Here is a 14,795-nt window from a genome sequence, read left to right as displayed (position 1 = left end):
AAATGTAGTATTCGGAATATTTATATTACAAATACATCAAACAAAGTACAAATACTGTTAAATTATTGGACAAATATGATAGTTAAGACTGCCAGAAGATACATTTGGATGTTCGATCAGTTTCGAGATACACGTATATGAACAAAATTTAATTGTTTCTTGTTTTTCAAAATATTCTCCATGAAGACTGACACAATTTTTTTTATGTGAACCAATTTTCAAAGCACTTTGCCATCTTACCCCAACATAGTACTTTCAAAACAAGTGTTTAAAAGCTTGCTAAATTAAGGACTATACGGAGAATATTCCATCAGTAAAGTAAAATATTATAAATATTATAATTTTATCTTTATGTGTTCCATTTCCACTATAATAAAAGTAAATTATTTCAAGTTATAAAATGATTCTTTATTAAAAAAGTCAAATAATTATATTTAATTATATTGTATGGTTCTAATTAATTTAAAGTTTTCGTTTAATATTTAAATTAAATACAACATTTATTTTTAATCAACATATTTTTTTAATATTAACATTTGAAATCAGTTCAATTAAACAAACTTAATAATTCAGTAAATAATTTGAAGTTCTTCAAATATAAAAGAAAATTTCGCTTTTGGTTTTCATTAATCTGAACTAAATTGTTATTATGATTATTATTGAACGAGTCGTGCTGTGGAATTAATAAAATATATACCAAATTTATTCTAAAAAGTACCAATGTTGAAGATTTATCAGTAATTTTATAATTGAATATTATTTTCCACACTTTAGATATAAAATAAATGTTTGTCCTTTTTTATAGTCCTAAAACCGAATAATATGATATCTGCAATAATGTTCCTACTATATAATTATTTTTAATAGTTATATTAAATATACATTTGTATTAAATAATTTAGAATTTAATGAACAATTTGTACGGTGAACAATATTAATATTAACAAAACGGGTAGTTAATTAACACATTTGTGTTTGAAATCAAAATCATAGTATTTCTCTCAGAATTATTTTATTGTATAAGATTATTTTAATAATTATATAATATATTTTTACAATTAAATTAACCATAAATAAATATTGATTGTTTATTACATTATTATCATTGTTTATTTTATAATTGTAGTTATATTATTAATTTCATAATTATATTGAAACAAAAATGTACTATATTCACACCGACTCCAAAATTTTATTCTAATAATGCAAGGTCGTCAATTAATGCCGACCGCAAATCTTATTTAAAACGCTTTGCAGGTAAATATAAAATTGGAAAAAACTGATACTAAAAACAGCATGCGTATCCACGGCAGTCGCGTTTCGATTCGGAAACCGAACGTGATGAACGAAAACGAACACTCCAAAATCGTCTTAGACCCGAAAAACCCGGTTTGCTGAATGGCCACACTGATTGGGGTGGATAGCAGCGCGAACCACCACCCCCGACTGACCGACCGGTCGATACGCGGATCGATAACGAAATGACCGTAATTTAATGGCGCCGCCCAATAACTAGTCACCCCATGCCTGTGATTGGTCAACGTTGAGGTTTATGTAATTCCTTCAAGAAGGTTTTTGATTGAAACGGAATTTTTTCGTTAAAACATCTGATTTTATACAGTCTGAGTAAACATTTTATTTTAATTGTTTTAATATTATTAGCCCATTTTACCTGTTTAATGAAAATAATCAAAAAATCTGAGATACTAATCGACCAATTTTAAATAAATAATCATTTTAATCTTAATTCAAAATAATATGAACCATCAAAATACAGCAATTTTAATGTAACATTATATAAACTTGCATATGAACAATATCAAAGAGAATTTACAAATTTATACTATATTATTATAACATTAAATTGAACGTTTGCATTATTATTAACAATTTCGAGCATAATCTAAAAGAATTTATAAATTTGAACATTATTAACAGATTGAACAATGAAACACAATAATTTTAAACTAAAATATTATAAATTTTTTGTTTCCTAAATTGAACATTTGTATTAACATTTCTTTAACTTTGATTTATTTACTTTTAATAAGCAATTTGATGAAACATTTGATTTACACACAAATAATCGTGACTTTGTTTATGTTGTTGTCCCAGTTATTTTATTTATGATACATATGTTATTTATAATGAATTATTTTTATATACATTAAAAAGGCTCATACTCTTTAATAGCGAAATCAACAGAAAAATTACTCATTCATTGTAAATGTATTAAAGCATTCTAAATGTTACATTATGTTAGATGAGGAAAAAATAAAATATTTAATTTTGAAAATACAATAGATACGGTGGAAACATTAAAATGTGTTTTTTTTTCTTATTCTGGTGTGTACATTATAATGTATAAAAAAAGGACATTTATAAGGAAATATTGAAAATGGATATGTTTACCATGACAAGATGCATATGCCTTTAAAGTAGAAGAATAATGATCCAAAACACAGAGCTCAAATGGAGAAGCACCGGTTCGTAAAAAATATAATATAATAAAAAGTTTTCGTTTAATATTTAAATTAAACACAATATATGTTTTTAATCAAAATATCTTCTGAATATTAATATTTGAAATCAGTTCAATCAAATAAATAGGTAATTAATAACTCCGTAAATAATTTGAAAAACTCTTTATAATATAAAAGGTAGCTTAGAAAAAAGAAAGAAAGAAAACTCTTTTAGTTTTTATTAACCTGAACTAAATTGTTATTATCATTAATATTATTGAAACAGTGTTGCTGTGGAAATAATTTACTCTAAAAAGTATGTTTTACCTGTAATTTTATAATTGAATATTTATTTTCCACACTTTAGATAAAAAATAAATGTTTATTCTTATTTTATTTTTCAAACAAAATGAGTAATATGATATCTGCAATAATGTTCCTACAAATATATTGTTAATTTTTAACTTACTTATTCTGTAACTATATAATTATTTCTAATAGATTAAATTTATTATGTATTTGAAATATACACATAAATAATTTAGAATTTATTGAACAATTTGTGCGGTGAACAAGATTGATATTAACAAAACGCTTAGTTAATTAAAACAATTGTGTTTGAAATCAAAATCATAGTATTTCTCTCAGAATTATTTTATTGTATAAAATTATTTTAATAAATATATAATATATTTTTACAATTAGTTTAACCAATAAATATTTATTATTTATTATATTATTATCATTGTTTATTTTATAATTGTAGTTACATTATTAATTTCATATAATTATATTGAAACAAAAATGTTCTATATTCACACCGACGACAAAATTTTATCCTAATATTATTTAATTCGCTTTGCAGATAAATATAAAATTGTAAAAAACTAATATTAAAAACTGCATGCTGATCCACTTCAGTCGCGTTTCGATTCGGAAACCGATACGCGCCGAACGTAATGAGCGAAAACGAGCACTCCAAAATCGTTTTAGACCCGAGAAAGTTGGTTTTTTGAATGGTCATACTCGCTGATACAGATACATACTCATGTCACATCTATGTGCACAGAGTTTTAATCGATCATTATGAGAATAAATTATATCTGGATAATTTTTTATAAATTATGTCCTCTAAAATGATGAATCATAATTTTGAATAATAATCTAAGTTGGAAATACTAGAACTACACACTTCAATTTATCTAATTACTCAACATATAAAATTTGAAAAGTTATATTTCCAATCTAGTTATTGATTATTAGTGGTGTGGTTAAAATGGTTTTAAAAGTTTATGTTCTACTTCTAGCTCTATTAATTAGAGCATCTGAAGGATACTTTGATGGCATTATAACAAAATTGCCTAAAGCTATAGAAACCGATGAAATCTCGAAAACATGTCAAGAACAGTTTAAAGTGTTATTAGAAGAGAACAATTTACAATATTTGATTAAAAGTAGGTTGAAATAGTAAAAAAATTATTTATTTCAAAACTCATTCAAATTTCAGTGATTGATGCATCATCAAAACTGATTTACCCCGGTTTGTTGTACAGCAAAAATGTTGATTTGGGATTGTATGATGAGTGTGTTGAAGTTGATGTGACATATGATAGTGGTAGAATATTGGGTCAACATTGTACCGGAGCAATTGTTTCATTTTCTCTTCCCGTCGGCTTAAAGTCCTGGTTGAATGAAAAATTTATACTTCCAAAGGTATGTAATTATATTGTAATATTTTGAGTTTATTTAGATGATTTGTTAAACATTACAATCACAACAGTTGAATTAGTTTAGCACAAGAATAATTTAAGTAACTAGTGACCCCAAATTTCAGTTTTAGAAATTCAAAAATATTTTTAAATATAACATTTCAACTATAACCTGATATTCAGATTTATTTATCTCAATTTAGTTCAGAAATAATGTAATTAATTAATGTAATGTAATTTTGAAAAATAACGAAATAACTGTTGTTTGTTCAAAAACTAATAAATTTCTGTCCTATTTTATTTCGCGTTGAAGACATTATTTATTCTTCTGTTTCAGCTGAATAATGCTCCACTAAATATGCATCAAAAGGAATACAATCAGACGGAAGGTTTAATTGTTATATCAGAATCTGTTTGTTTACCTAATGGGTGTTCAGGAAATGATATGCAGTTAATATGGAACTCCCTGAACATCCCCGTAACCGTTGATTTCACTCACTTAAGTTGTGCGACTAATGAAACTGGAACTGAGCTTGATAATTGGGACATAGCATGCATGTAAGACATATTTATGTCGGTATGGCATACATTTATTATTTATAAAATTTCAGATGTATTTTTTCTATAATTCTGGCACTTATAATAGGCTCTACTACATATGACGTCTATTGTGAACAAACCAATAGTAAGTAACACATATTAAATTAGTCAAAATCAATTTAAATTTTATATACTTTTTAGGGAACAAGTATGATATTTTATTAGCATTTTCTTTGTATACGAATGTGAGAAAATTATTTCACATAACAAAAGGAAACAAAGAACAGATACAAATTTTTCATGGATTAAGATTTATAAGCATGATGTGGGTTATTGCGGGTCATGGAATGAGTATTATGACTCCTACATTTTTCCCAGTTTTAAACATGGAGCCATTGTTTAATGTATATTACTTTATTATCCAAGAATATCAATTTAATTAAAAATATTAAAATTTCAGTGGATGACCAAAGACTACGTTATGTACATTTCAGCAGGTCCTTTGGCAGTTGATACATTTTTCTACATATCTGGTTTTCTATTGCCGTACATTTATTTGAAACAAAATAAAAACAACGATTTAAAATCGCAAATACTAAACGTACCAAAATTGGTTCTCCACAGATACATAAGGTAAAATTTGTCTAATTATTCCATGTCCAAATTACTAAACTTAATTATCTCACAGGTTAACGCCAGCTGTGGCAGCTCTGTACATCTTTTCATTAGGATTTTACAAACATTTGGGAAGCGGGCCTATGTGGTTTGCGTTAAATAATGATGCATGTTTAAAATATGCAGCTCCTTTGTTTCTATACATTCAGAATTACTACAACTATGATGACATGGTACAATTTAATTCCAACATAAAAAATTGCCTTCCTATTTTATATTATGTTTCAGTGTCTTCTTCATACTTGGTATTTGTCGGCAGACATGCAAATGTTTTTGATATCTCCATTATTGCTCATTCCAACTGCTTATTATTTAAGCAAGAATGGAAAAACGAAAAGGGTTTTGTTGGGTTTAGTTGCTTTCTCAGTTTTTACCGTAATATTGCCATTAATAGTCAAGTTTTCCTACAGGGATTACCCAAAGTAAGCAAATACCTTCAATTTATTTTAAGACTGAAAACTGAAAACCTCTATTTTGACAACATGGAGCTATAGCTATATTTATTTTAGTTATTTTTTAATTCTTTAGCCTCCCTTTTTAAGTTCTAGTGTAAAGTTTTTAATACGAGTAATGTTTAATTTTTAGTAATTATGACACTCACTCCCGACTATGCACATATTTCATCGGATTTACTTTTGGAACGTTTATGAGGATTAATGCAGATAGAGCATTTATAATAAAAAAACAGGTTGGTATCAATCGCGCATTTCAAACTATAATTGAATTTAAAAAAATCTTCTTTTCAGAAATCACTGATCAACTTTGTTCTATGGATCATAACTCTGGTTGTTATGTTCTTTGTGTGTTACTACTACAATCACTTTTCAATGCAAGTCACTGATTACGATTCACAAACAATATTTTATAGTTTCATGAGACCAGTCTGGGCATTGGGTCTGAGCTGGATGGTTTACTCTTCGTACCACGGATATGGAGGTATAAACGATGTATTTAAATTAATCATTTTGCTACATTAATTAACTATTTGATTTTCAGGAGTTATTAACTGGTTTCTAACATCACGTTTAATGCAAATTGGCAGTCGTTTAAGTTATTGCGTGTATTTGGTTCATGTTTTGGCCATTAGTGGATATTTACTTCAAACTAGACAAAAGGTTTATTTTGGAGATTTCTTCCAGTTTTTCTCATGGTGTGGTTATCTGATAATTTCATTGCTTGGAGCTATAGTTTTAACACTTTCTTTTGAAACTCCAATTATGATTATTGAGAAATTTCTGTTGGGCGGTGGTATAAAAAAAATTCCACACAAATCAAAAAGTGAAAAAGCATGAAATGCACGAAAAGTGAAAAGAATCTCATTGAATCAAGAATTAATTTAAAAAAAAAACAAAAAGAAATACAAAAGTAATGTTATATTTATTATTGTAATATTTAACATGTATCAACTAAGGAAGAAATAAATATTTTACACATATATTTTTCTGTTTTATTTTCACAAAATGTACTCCTCACACTGAAATATTTGATGTGTTTAGGCCATGCGATTTCGTCACCATCAAAACTTAATTTATCAGGAGTACTCAACCAACATTTATGGGAGTTTTTTTTACATTGTCTTGATTAATTTTTCCCCACAATTTAATTTGTCACGTTCGATTTGTTATTATTGGAGTAATTAAAAATATTTTTTAAATTTATTAATGAGGATAAAAACATGAATAATTAAAATTCAAATAAGAATAATTACTAATACAAATAAAAATCAATAAAAAATACTGATTATAAATTTAAAGTAGCAAAATACATACGAAGTTTAAGAATTTTATCAGATATTTTTATCTACTAACGAAATACTTCTAATATGAATTAAAATTAAATTTTGAACCAATTAAATTCTGAACGTTTTAATTAATTACTGATTAACCATATATATTATATAGAGATTATATAATACATATAAAGCTGTTAAATTAAAATCATATTTCAGAATTTTCGTAACCATTTTAATATTAAAATTTTTAATTAAAAAAGGCTCTAGAAATATAATACAATTAATATTATCTTTCAGATAATCAATTCCCACCAGCTATTCTATATTTCAAATTTAGTTGACAATCAGCAGCATGTTGAAACAAATATGCTTCGTTTTTTTGTGCTTTGTGCTTGCGATCCAAGCGGAAGTTCTTGAATATGAAGAAATATTAAGGGAAGGTGCCAAACTAGGAGATGTGTCACCGGTGTGCAGTAATCAAATAAATGCCATACCTCAAGAGGCATTAGTGCAAAGTAGGTTACTCCATTTTTATATATCTTTGGTGGTTGAAAATTTCATATATACAAATTCCAACTCCTAGAAAAACTTGATTAGAAATTAATTGAAGGTGATTTTATACAAATCAAGTTATTTATTATAGTGTGCTTGAAACAAAGCTGAAAACAGGTGCTTTCTTTGTTACAACAAAGCTGTAGAAAATTATCATAGGCATTTTTTCGTTTTACATACACAGAAAACCAAAGAATAGTTTTAAATTCAACTCCCATATTAGAACATTTTCAAATTAACCAAGTTCTATAAATAGTATTCTGATTTGGCACCCGTTTCAATGGTCATACCTTCGGTATTTGTAGGGCATTGGAGGTGGTTTGTTTATTATTTGTTTTAAATAAATGCTCCCGACTCAGGTTAAGAGAATAGAGTGTGATATTCTGCAGTTAAATCATGTTTTACAGTTTAAACATGTTTTATTATTTATTACTCAAATACAGTAGAGCTTTGGGTATTAACTATGATTACAAATCAGATACAATATAAGATAAGATATAAGAATACCGCTAATAAATATTTAAAAAAATCTATTTTAGACATTATTGTTTACTTGAATTTAAATCCTTGTGATACATATTTCTGTAACCTTTACTCCAATCTAATCTTTTTCCATAGTAATAGAACAACTCGAGAATTCCCAGACTCTACGCTACTACAAATCTATATAATCTAATCTAATTAATATTAGATAAGATATTTTCCAATATTGCCTATTTTAAAATGTAAAAAGAACTGTTTTGATTTATGATTACTTTTAATTATCTCAGCCTTTTTTGAGATACTTTAGTTTCTTAATTAGAACTGAAATATCACAAAAATGGCTGGGATAATAAATATTAATCAAGACTACCATTTTTTAAAAATTTTGCAAATAATATCAAAAATTTAATAGTTTAAAAGGATATTCAGTGTAGAATAATGCATACCAAATTTAAATACGATTTGACAAAAAAAAAAATATGAGAAAATATATAATTTTCTTCATTTCTCAAATTTTGACCACTTATTTTAGATTACTTCCAATTAATTCTGTTAAAAACATCAAGTCATTATTCTATTTATTTTTTTTTTTCGTCCAACTAATTATACTATAACAATAATATTGTAAATGTAGGAATATAATAATTTTACTAATTAACCGTATTTGAATGTTTTAGTGTACGATGCCAGTTCACGGATACTTACATCAGGATTATTCTACAGTAGTCCATCTGATTTGGGTGTATACGATCAATGTCTTGCTATAAAATTCGACACTAATACTAATAATTTGGTTGAAACTGGCATAGGAAAACACTGTGTTGGTGTCAAACTAAATTTAATAGGGGTAAATAATCAATTAATCTTTTATATTTTTTTTTAAATTCTGCTTTATGGCTTAGATTAATGTAACAAGAGCATTCTGTGTGCCAGACGGGTGTTCAATTAGTGACTTGCAATTGATATTTAATAACGATTTACCGATAGATTGGTTATACACAAACTGGACTGAAGCGAAGTGTTCCACAATAAACACAGGAAAGGATCTTGATGGTTACGACATTACCGTAATGTAAGATTATTTTTAAGCTGCCACTATTTAAATGTTATAAATTGTATCATTTTAGATGCGTTTTTGCAGTTATTTTAATGTTAATGATAATGAGTACCGTTTATGATGTCATATGTAAACGACAGTCTAGTAAGATTTTTCAAATTTTATTTTGAGAGAGTGCTAATATAGCACGGTTTTTCAGAGCCAAAGATTGAGGTACTTACGGCATTTTCTATTTACACAAATACTAAAAAACTTTTGCACGCCTCAAAAGGAAGTAGAGAACAAATTCAAATCTTTCATGGCTTGAAATTCATCAGTATGATGTGGATAATTGCTGGTCATGGTATGGTTGGTGTATTATCGACGCCTCTTATAAATTTATTTACGGCTGGAAAAGTAAATATATTGTAACTTAATAAAAATTTGTATTCAATTATTCTTATCCTCTAGTTTCTGACTGAAAGATACAATTGGTATATAAGCAGTGCACCTTTGGCAGTCGATACGTTCTTCTTCATTTCTGGTTTCCTGTTGCCGTACACATATTTGAAACAAGGCAAAGGAAGGAGTATGGCAGTACAGGTGAAGGCACTACCCATGTTTTATATCCATAGATATTTAAGGTAATATGGCTTCAAATAGTTTAAATTAACTTTTTACAACTAGATCTTAACAAGTAACGTTGTTGTATTATTTAGATTGACTCCTGGATTAGCTGCTATTTATTTGGTATCAATATCAATATTTAGACGCTTCGGTAGTGGTCCCAGTTATCTTGCTAGCACAGAAGGTCTTGCAGAAACTTGCAAGAAACGAGCATGGCCGTTTTTCACTTATCTTCAAAACTATTATAATTATGATAATTTGGTATGTATTAAAAATGTCATTGTATAACTTATTAAAACATTTTATTTGAAGTGTTTAACTCAAACATGGTATGTGGCTGCTGACATGCAAATGTATGTAATATCTCCAATTGTACTAATACCAACAGCATATTACATAGCAAAAAAATATAAGACAGTTATGTGGTCTCTTGTGGGAGTTGTTGTCTTTTCTGTTATTCTTCCATTGGTAATAAAGTTTTCGTTTCAGGATTATGACAAGTAAGTTAAGATTTTATTATAGCAATTATAGTGATCACTTGTTTTTGTAGTTCATACGATACCCATACAAGATTACCAAATTATTTCATGGGCTTTCTATTTGGAGTTTACCTACGAGAGAATATTGACAAGCCTTTCTTGTTGAAGAAACACGTAAGTACCATGAGTGAATTCTTTTTCTAAATAAAATAGTAATATTTTTTAGGCATCTATCATAAATTTGATTTTGTGGATTGCCTCATTACTATTAATGTTGGCAATCTGTTTAATATACGGAGATTTTTATGTAAATGACTCTTTAGAAACTCCATATTCTTACGTTGAAAAAAGTGTATTTTACGTTTTAATGAGGCCAGCTTGGAGCCTAGGTTTATGCTGGATAATTTATTCGTCTTACCATGGATATGGAGGTTAGTCAATGGGGATGATAATCCTTGTATGTATCTATGACGATTTTTATTCAAGGTGTAGTAAACTGGCTGTTAACAAGACCAAATATGCAAGTTGGAAGCCGTTTGACGTTTTGTCTTTATCTGGTACATGGTTCTGTTATAACTCATTATATTCTGGAGACAAGGTCCAAAGTTTATTTCAGTGATTACTACCAGGTATAAATACATCTTAGGTTGACAGATTAATTAATAATATTTATTTTTAGTTTGTAACATGGTGTGGCTATTTCATCGTGTCTTTAATAGTCGCTTTTATATGGGCTTTGGCGTTCGAATCTCCGTTTGTTATAATTGAGAAATTTATTTTTGGAGGTGCCGCTAAGAGACAACCTAGGAAGGATAAAGAATTAGCTTAACTTTTAATTGTATCGTATTATATTTTAAGTGACTAATAAAATAGTACTATATGTTTTCCTTTAATTTTATTGTTTAATTCATATAGTTCTAATCTATATGGGTTTATATAATCTATAACAATTAAAAATGTTTATTTTTCAAAATTTTATTTTTAGATTAGATTAAAAATAATTGAAACAAGTAAAAATATTTAACACATTAAAAAAAAAATAAACTGACTAGAAAATAAAAAACAATTATTTAGAGTTGTAATTACGATTAATTTAAATATTATTATTAAATAATATTTTTGTTATAATTTACAAGTTTTATTTTTGAATTACTAACGGTATATTATAAAAATATGCATATAAAAAATAAAATTATAATTTTATGACAAATACAAAAGTTAATAAATAATTAGTTCATATAAATTATCTTGTACGTAATATGGTAAGTTCGAGAAAAATCGTGTCTCCTTTGACATGTTTTTCCTTGAATAAAACATTGTGCGGAATAAACATGAATGTAGGGTCAGATTCTTTTGGTTCATCAGGATCATCCTCTGCACTCTGTCTTTTAGCCACAATCGATTTCGAGAAGTGTCGGGGCTGAAATAAACAAAATATTATTTATAACTTAACAGTTTTAACAAATACGTACATCGTCGAAGTTTTCCAAGTCTCTCAATGTTAAAGATCCCTCAATGCAACACGGCCATTTTAACATCAGATCATAATCCCCTTTCAAAACATTCATGCATAACAGTGCGTATCTGTCTTTCCATTTTCCTCTGCCATTTAAGTATAGTGAAAGCTAAAAAAGACTATAATTAAAATTACTGAAAAATAATATGAAACGTAATAGACTTACATTAATTTTATAACCGTACTCGTGAGTGTATAGGGCTGAACTGTGATAACAACATTGTGTTTCTTTTGCAGTCTGTAATTTCCCTTGTACTCTGTGTATCTTCCACATAAGTTTGCCTGAAATCGTAATAAAATGTCCTTCAATGTTCTTAAATACAATAAACTACTATAAAATTACCAGTCATGGAACTTTTGTCATTGTTTAATTGAAAGTTTTCAATGTCCATCGTCAATTCCTCTATAGTACGTTTCAAATTGTTGTTTTCCCTCTCAAGTATCTCCACCTTCTCCTCAGTTTCTGAGGCAGTTTGAGTGGTGCTACGTAAATCGAAGACGACATTGGTTAACTTAAGTTGTTGCTCTTCTAGAGCCGCCTTAGTTTTTTCGAGATTACTTTTAAGTTCCTTGTTCTCCTCATTTTGAATACTGATTGTGGTCATTAAATTTGCAACATCCTCTTGGAATTTCAGTCGGAACTGCTCCAAATTTTGGGTTACGTCCGAATTGATCTTTCTGTTCAACAATTGCTCGTTCTTGAATGCGTCTTTTAGAGACTTGAAACTTAAAGGCAGTTGATCCAAATTGAACAGTAACTCTTGCATTCGATATAGGATGCCATCGGTGTTTTCTTTGGAAGTCTGGTGAAATTCTAAACTTTTCTTTATGTCATTTATTTGGGTGTCGATTATACTTTTCCACTGATTGAAGGCGTTATTTTGATAATTTATTCTATCTATGTTTTGCTTAAATTGTGCACAAAATGCATTCAATGATTGTAAGTTTTTAATCATTTTTTCCTGAGACACACCGTTAGTCATACTGTGATGTCCAGAATCTGATCCGATACTGCCATTTCCTAAAAGTTAACAATTAATGAAATGTTGATATTTATTTGATTTGTATTTAAGTATTACCAATTGATCTGTTTGATAAACTGATGTTGTCAACTTGGGCCAAACTGGCCATACTTTTTGCCTTTGACATTTGCGATTGAGATGCGTTCGTGCATTCTCTTTTGTGTTTTGTCATTTCGGCACGAGCAACATATGAGCCACATTTGTATGGACATGCTTCCAAAACTCTTGAGCAAACTGTTGCATGTCCCTAAAAATAATCGAATTTACTGAAAATCTATTAATTAGACGCAATAATCAATATATGGTACTGCCTTATCTATAAACATTTTATTTTTGACACCCCTCGTTCCCATTTTTATCATGAATACTAACTAAGTAAGTACTTACCACTTCAGTATTATCTTTTATTAACTTATTACAGAAATAACAGGTGAAAGACATTTTACAAAAAAAAACAGACACACACCAAACCAACACTGACTACACCTTGTAGAAATTTACAATGTAAATAAAAGATTAGATAAAGTGAAAATTGATAATACAATACCCGGTTTTGTTCATACCAATTTCACTTTGTTCCAAATAAGTTCATTTACTGCGACTTGTATGTCGAAACACATTCGGCTGATAGTACAATTTTATCAGTATTTAGGTGAATGTGCAAGGACCATTGCCATTCTCATATTAAGTAATTTATCTTCGTCTTTTTTAACATTATAAATATACACAAATTATAAATTATATAATCATTATTTGGCAGATAAAAATGATTGTTTATATGAGTAATTAATTAAAAATTTGTAATTTCTACAATTATTTTTATATTTTTCTGTATTTATTAATAATACATGTATTATTACATTTATTAATAAGTTATAGAGATGAATATAAAATAATTGAAAGTCCTGCTACGAGAGTTGTTGTGTTATTTTCATATTTAAATATAATTGTTGTTGGGTTAAAATTACTGGAAGCAATTATGGGTAAAAAACAAAAAGCCTTGATATTTTTAACAGTTTAAAATGTATTGAAGTTAAATCATAATGTAGAACAATGTGTATTCATATATGTGGTACTTGTGCGTGGTTACAAGTTGCTACAATTTCCGTCTAACAGCACAATGCATTGTACCATGCCAATGGTTACTTATTAATTGGTGTTCTTTCGTTGTTACTTTCATTTACAAGCAGAAAGTGAAGTCCAGTACCGATTTAAATTTCACTGTGTGCGCATTAAATTGAACTACTTTTGAATTATTGTGCATTATGGAAACATTATTTTTACATGTAAGTTAAAAAATAAACCATGTACTCAGGTGGAGTACTTTTTGTGCATAGGAAGCTTATAGTATAGGCAACCAAGTAAACTAAAATGTTTTAGGTCGAGGTTCAAAACTACAAAATATATTTTAAATAATGGACATGTTTAAAATGCTATTGTAATTTTGAATAATATATTTTGTAGTATAAAATTAACCTTTTGTTACTAATGTTGGCACAGTAAAAAACTATTCTGGTAACTATATAGTGTCTGAAAATAAATATTTTGTCTGTCTGGATGTCACAAAATAAAAACTTGATCAAATTTACGAACAGTCAAAGTAAATTTAATTAAGTAAATAAATAGATATAACTCTAGATGTGTTTTCTATATCATAAATTTGTTCAGAGTTCAAGAACTTACTAGAAATAATATCAGGTACTTCTAGCAGGTTCCATGTAAATATATTACTTCTAAAACATTTATGAGTGGTATACATCGTATCTCAGGACTTGCCAGAAATATCTACTGTTGTACTTCTTGTAAGTTTTATGTAGCTTTAAGCTTTTACTTGTTATATGTTCTGTGTTCATATATCTTACACTAATTAAACAGTTCAATAACTTATTAATTATGTGTTGCTTTGGTGCTTCATGACCTCATGAAGATCTTCATGTATGTTCTACATACGTAGGTATACAG

At 27.8% G+C, this 14,795-nt stretch overlaps 3 protein-coding genes across 3 annotated transcripts; 2 read left to right on the top strand and 1 right to left on the bottom strand.

The window, feature by feature from the left end:
* The first annotated feature begins 3,752 nt into the window (after positions 1-3,752).
* LOC126266223 (nose resistant to fluoxetine protein 6-like) lies at positions 3,753-6,740 on the top strand. The gene is made up of 11 exons (XM_049969772.1): positions 3,753-3,916; positions 3,970-4,175; positions 4,509-4,729; positions 4,783-4,856; positions 4,913-5,115; positions 5,172-5,344; positions 5,400-5,559; positions 5,615-5,808; positions 5,972-6,074; positions 6,133-6,322; positions 6,383-6,740. Coding segments are annotated over exons 1-11 (1,821 nt in total). The 5' UTR covers positions 3,753-3,915; the 3' UTR covers positions 6,679-6,740.
* Positions 6,741-7,470: 730 nt separating this feature from the next.
* LOC109601223 (nose resistant to fluoxetine protein 6-like) lies at positions 7,471-11,248 on the top strand. The gene is made up of 12 exons (XM_020017446.2): positions 7,471-7,633; positions 8,831-9,000; positions 9,056-9,225; positions 9,281-9,354; positions 9,410-9,606; positions 9,661-9,833; positions 9,909-10,077; positions 10,129-10,316; positions 10,367-10,469; positions 10,522-10,726; positions 10,782-10,924; positions 10,975-11,248. The coding sequence occupies exons 1-12, from the start codon at positions 7,471-7,473 to the stop codon at positions 11,122-11,124; spliced, it is 1,905 nt and encodes a 634-aa protein (XP_019873005.2). The 3' UTR covers positions 11,125-11,248.
* A 137-nt stretch (positions 11,249-11,385) lies between these two features.
* Positions 11,386-13,422, bottom strand: LOC109601222 (TNF receptor-associated factor 3). The gene is made up of 6 exons (XM_049969611.1): positions 13,221-13,422; positions 12,891-13,080; positions 12,155-12,832; positions 11,978-12,093; positions 11,768-11,920; positions 11,386-11,715 (listed from the first exon to the last, which is right to left on the bottom strand). The coding sequence occupies exons 1-6, from the start codon at positions 13,272-13,274 to the stop codon at positions 11,539-11,541; spliced, it is 1,368 nt and encodes a 455-aa protein (XP_049825568.1). The 5' UTR covers positions 13,275-13,422; the 3' UTR covers positions 11,386-11,538.
* Between the last annotated feature and the right edge of the window lie 1,373 nt (positions 13,423-14,795).

This window comes from Aethina tumida, chromosome 7 (genome assembly GCF_024364675.1).
Source record: "Aethina tumida isolate Nest 87 chromosome 7, icAetTumi1.1, whole genome shotgun sequence".
Taxonomy (NCBI): domain Eukaryota; kingdom Metazoa; phylum Arthropoda; class Insecta; order Coleoptera; family Nitidulidae; genus Aethina; species Aethina tumida.
The sequence above is the reverse complement of the archived record's forward strand: the minus strand, read 5'-3'. Positions and strand labels throughout refer to the sequence as shown.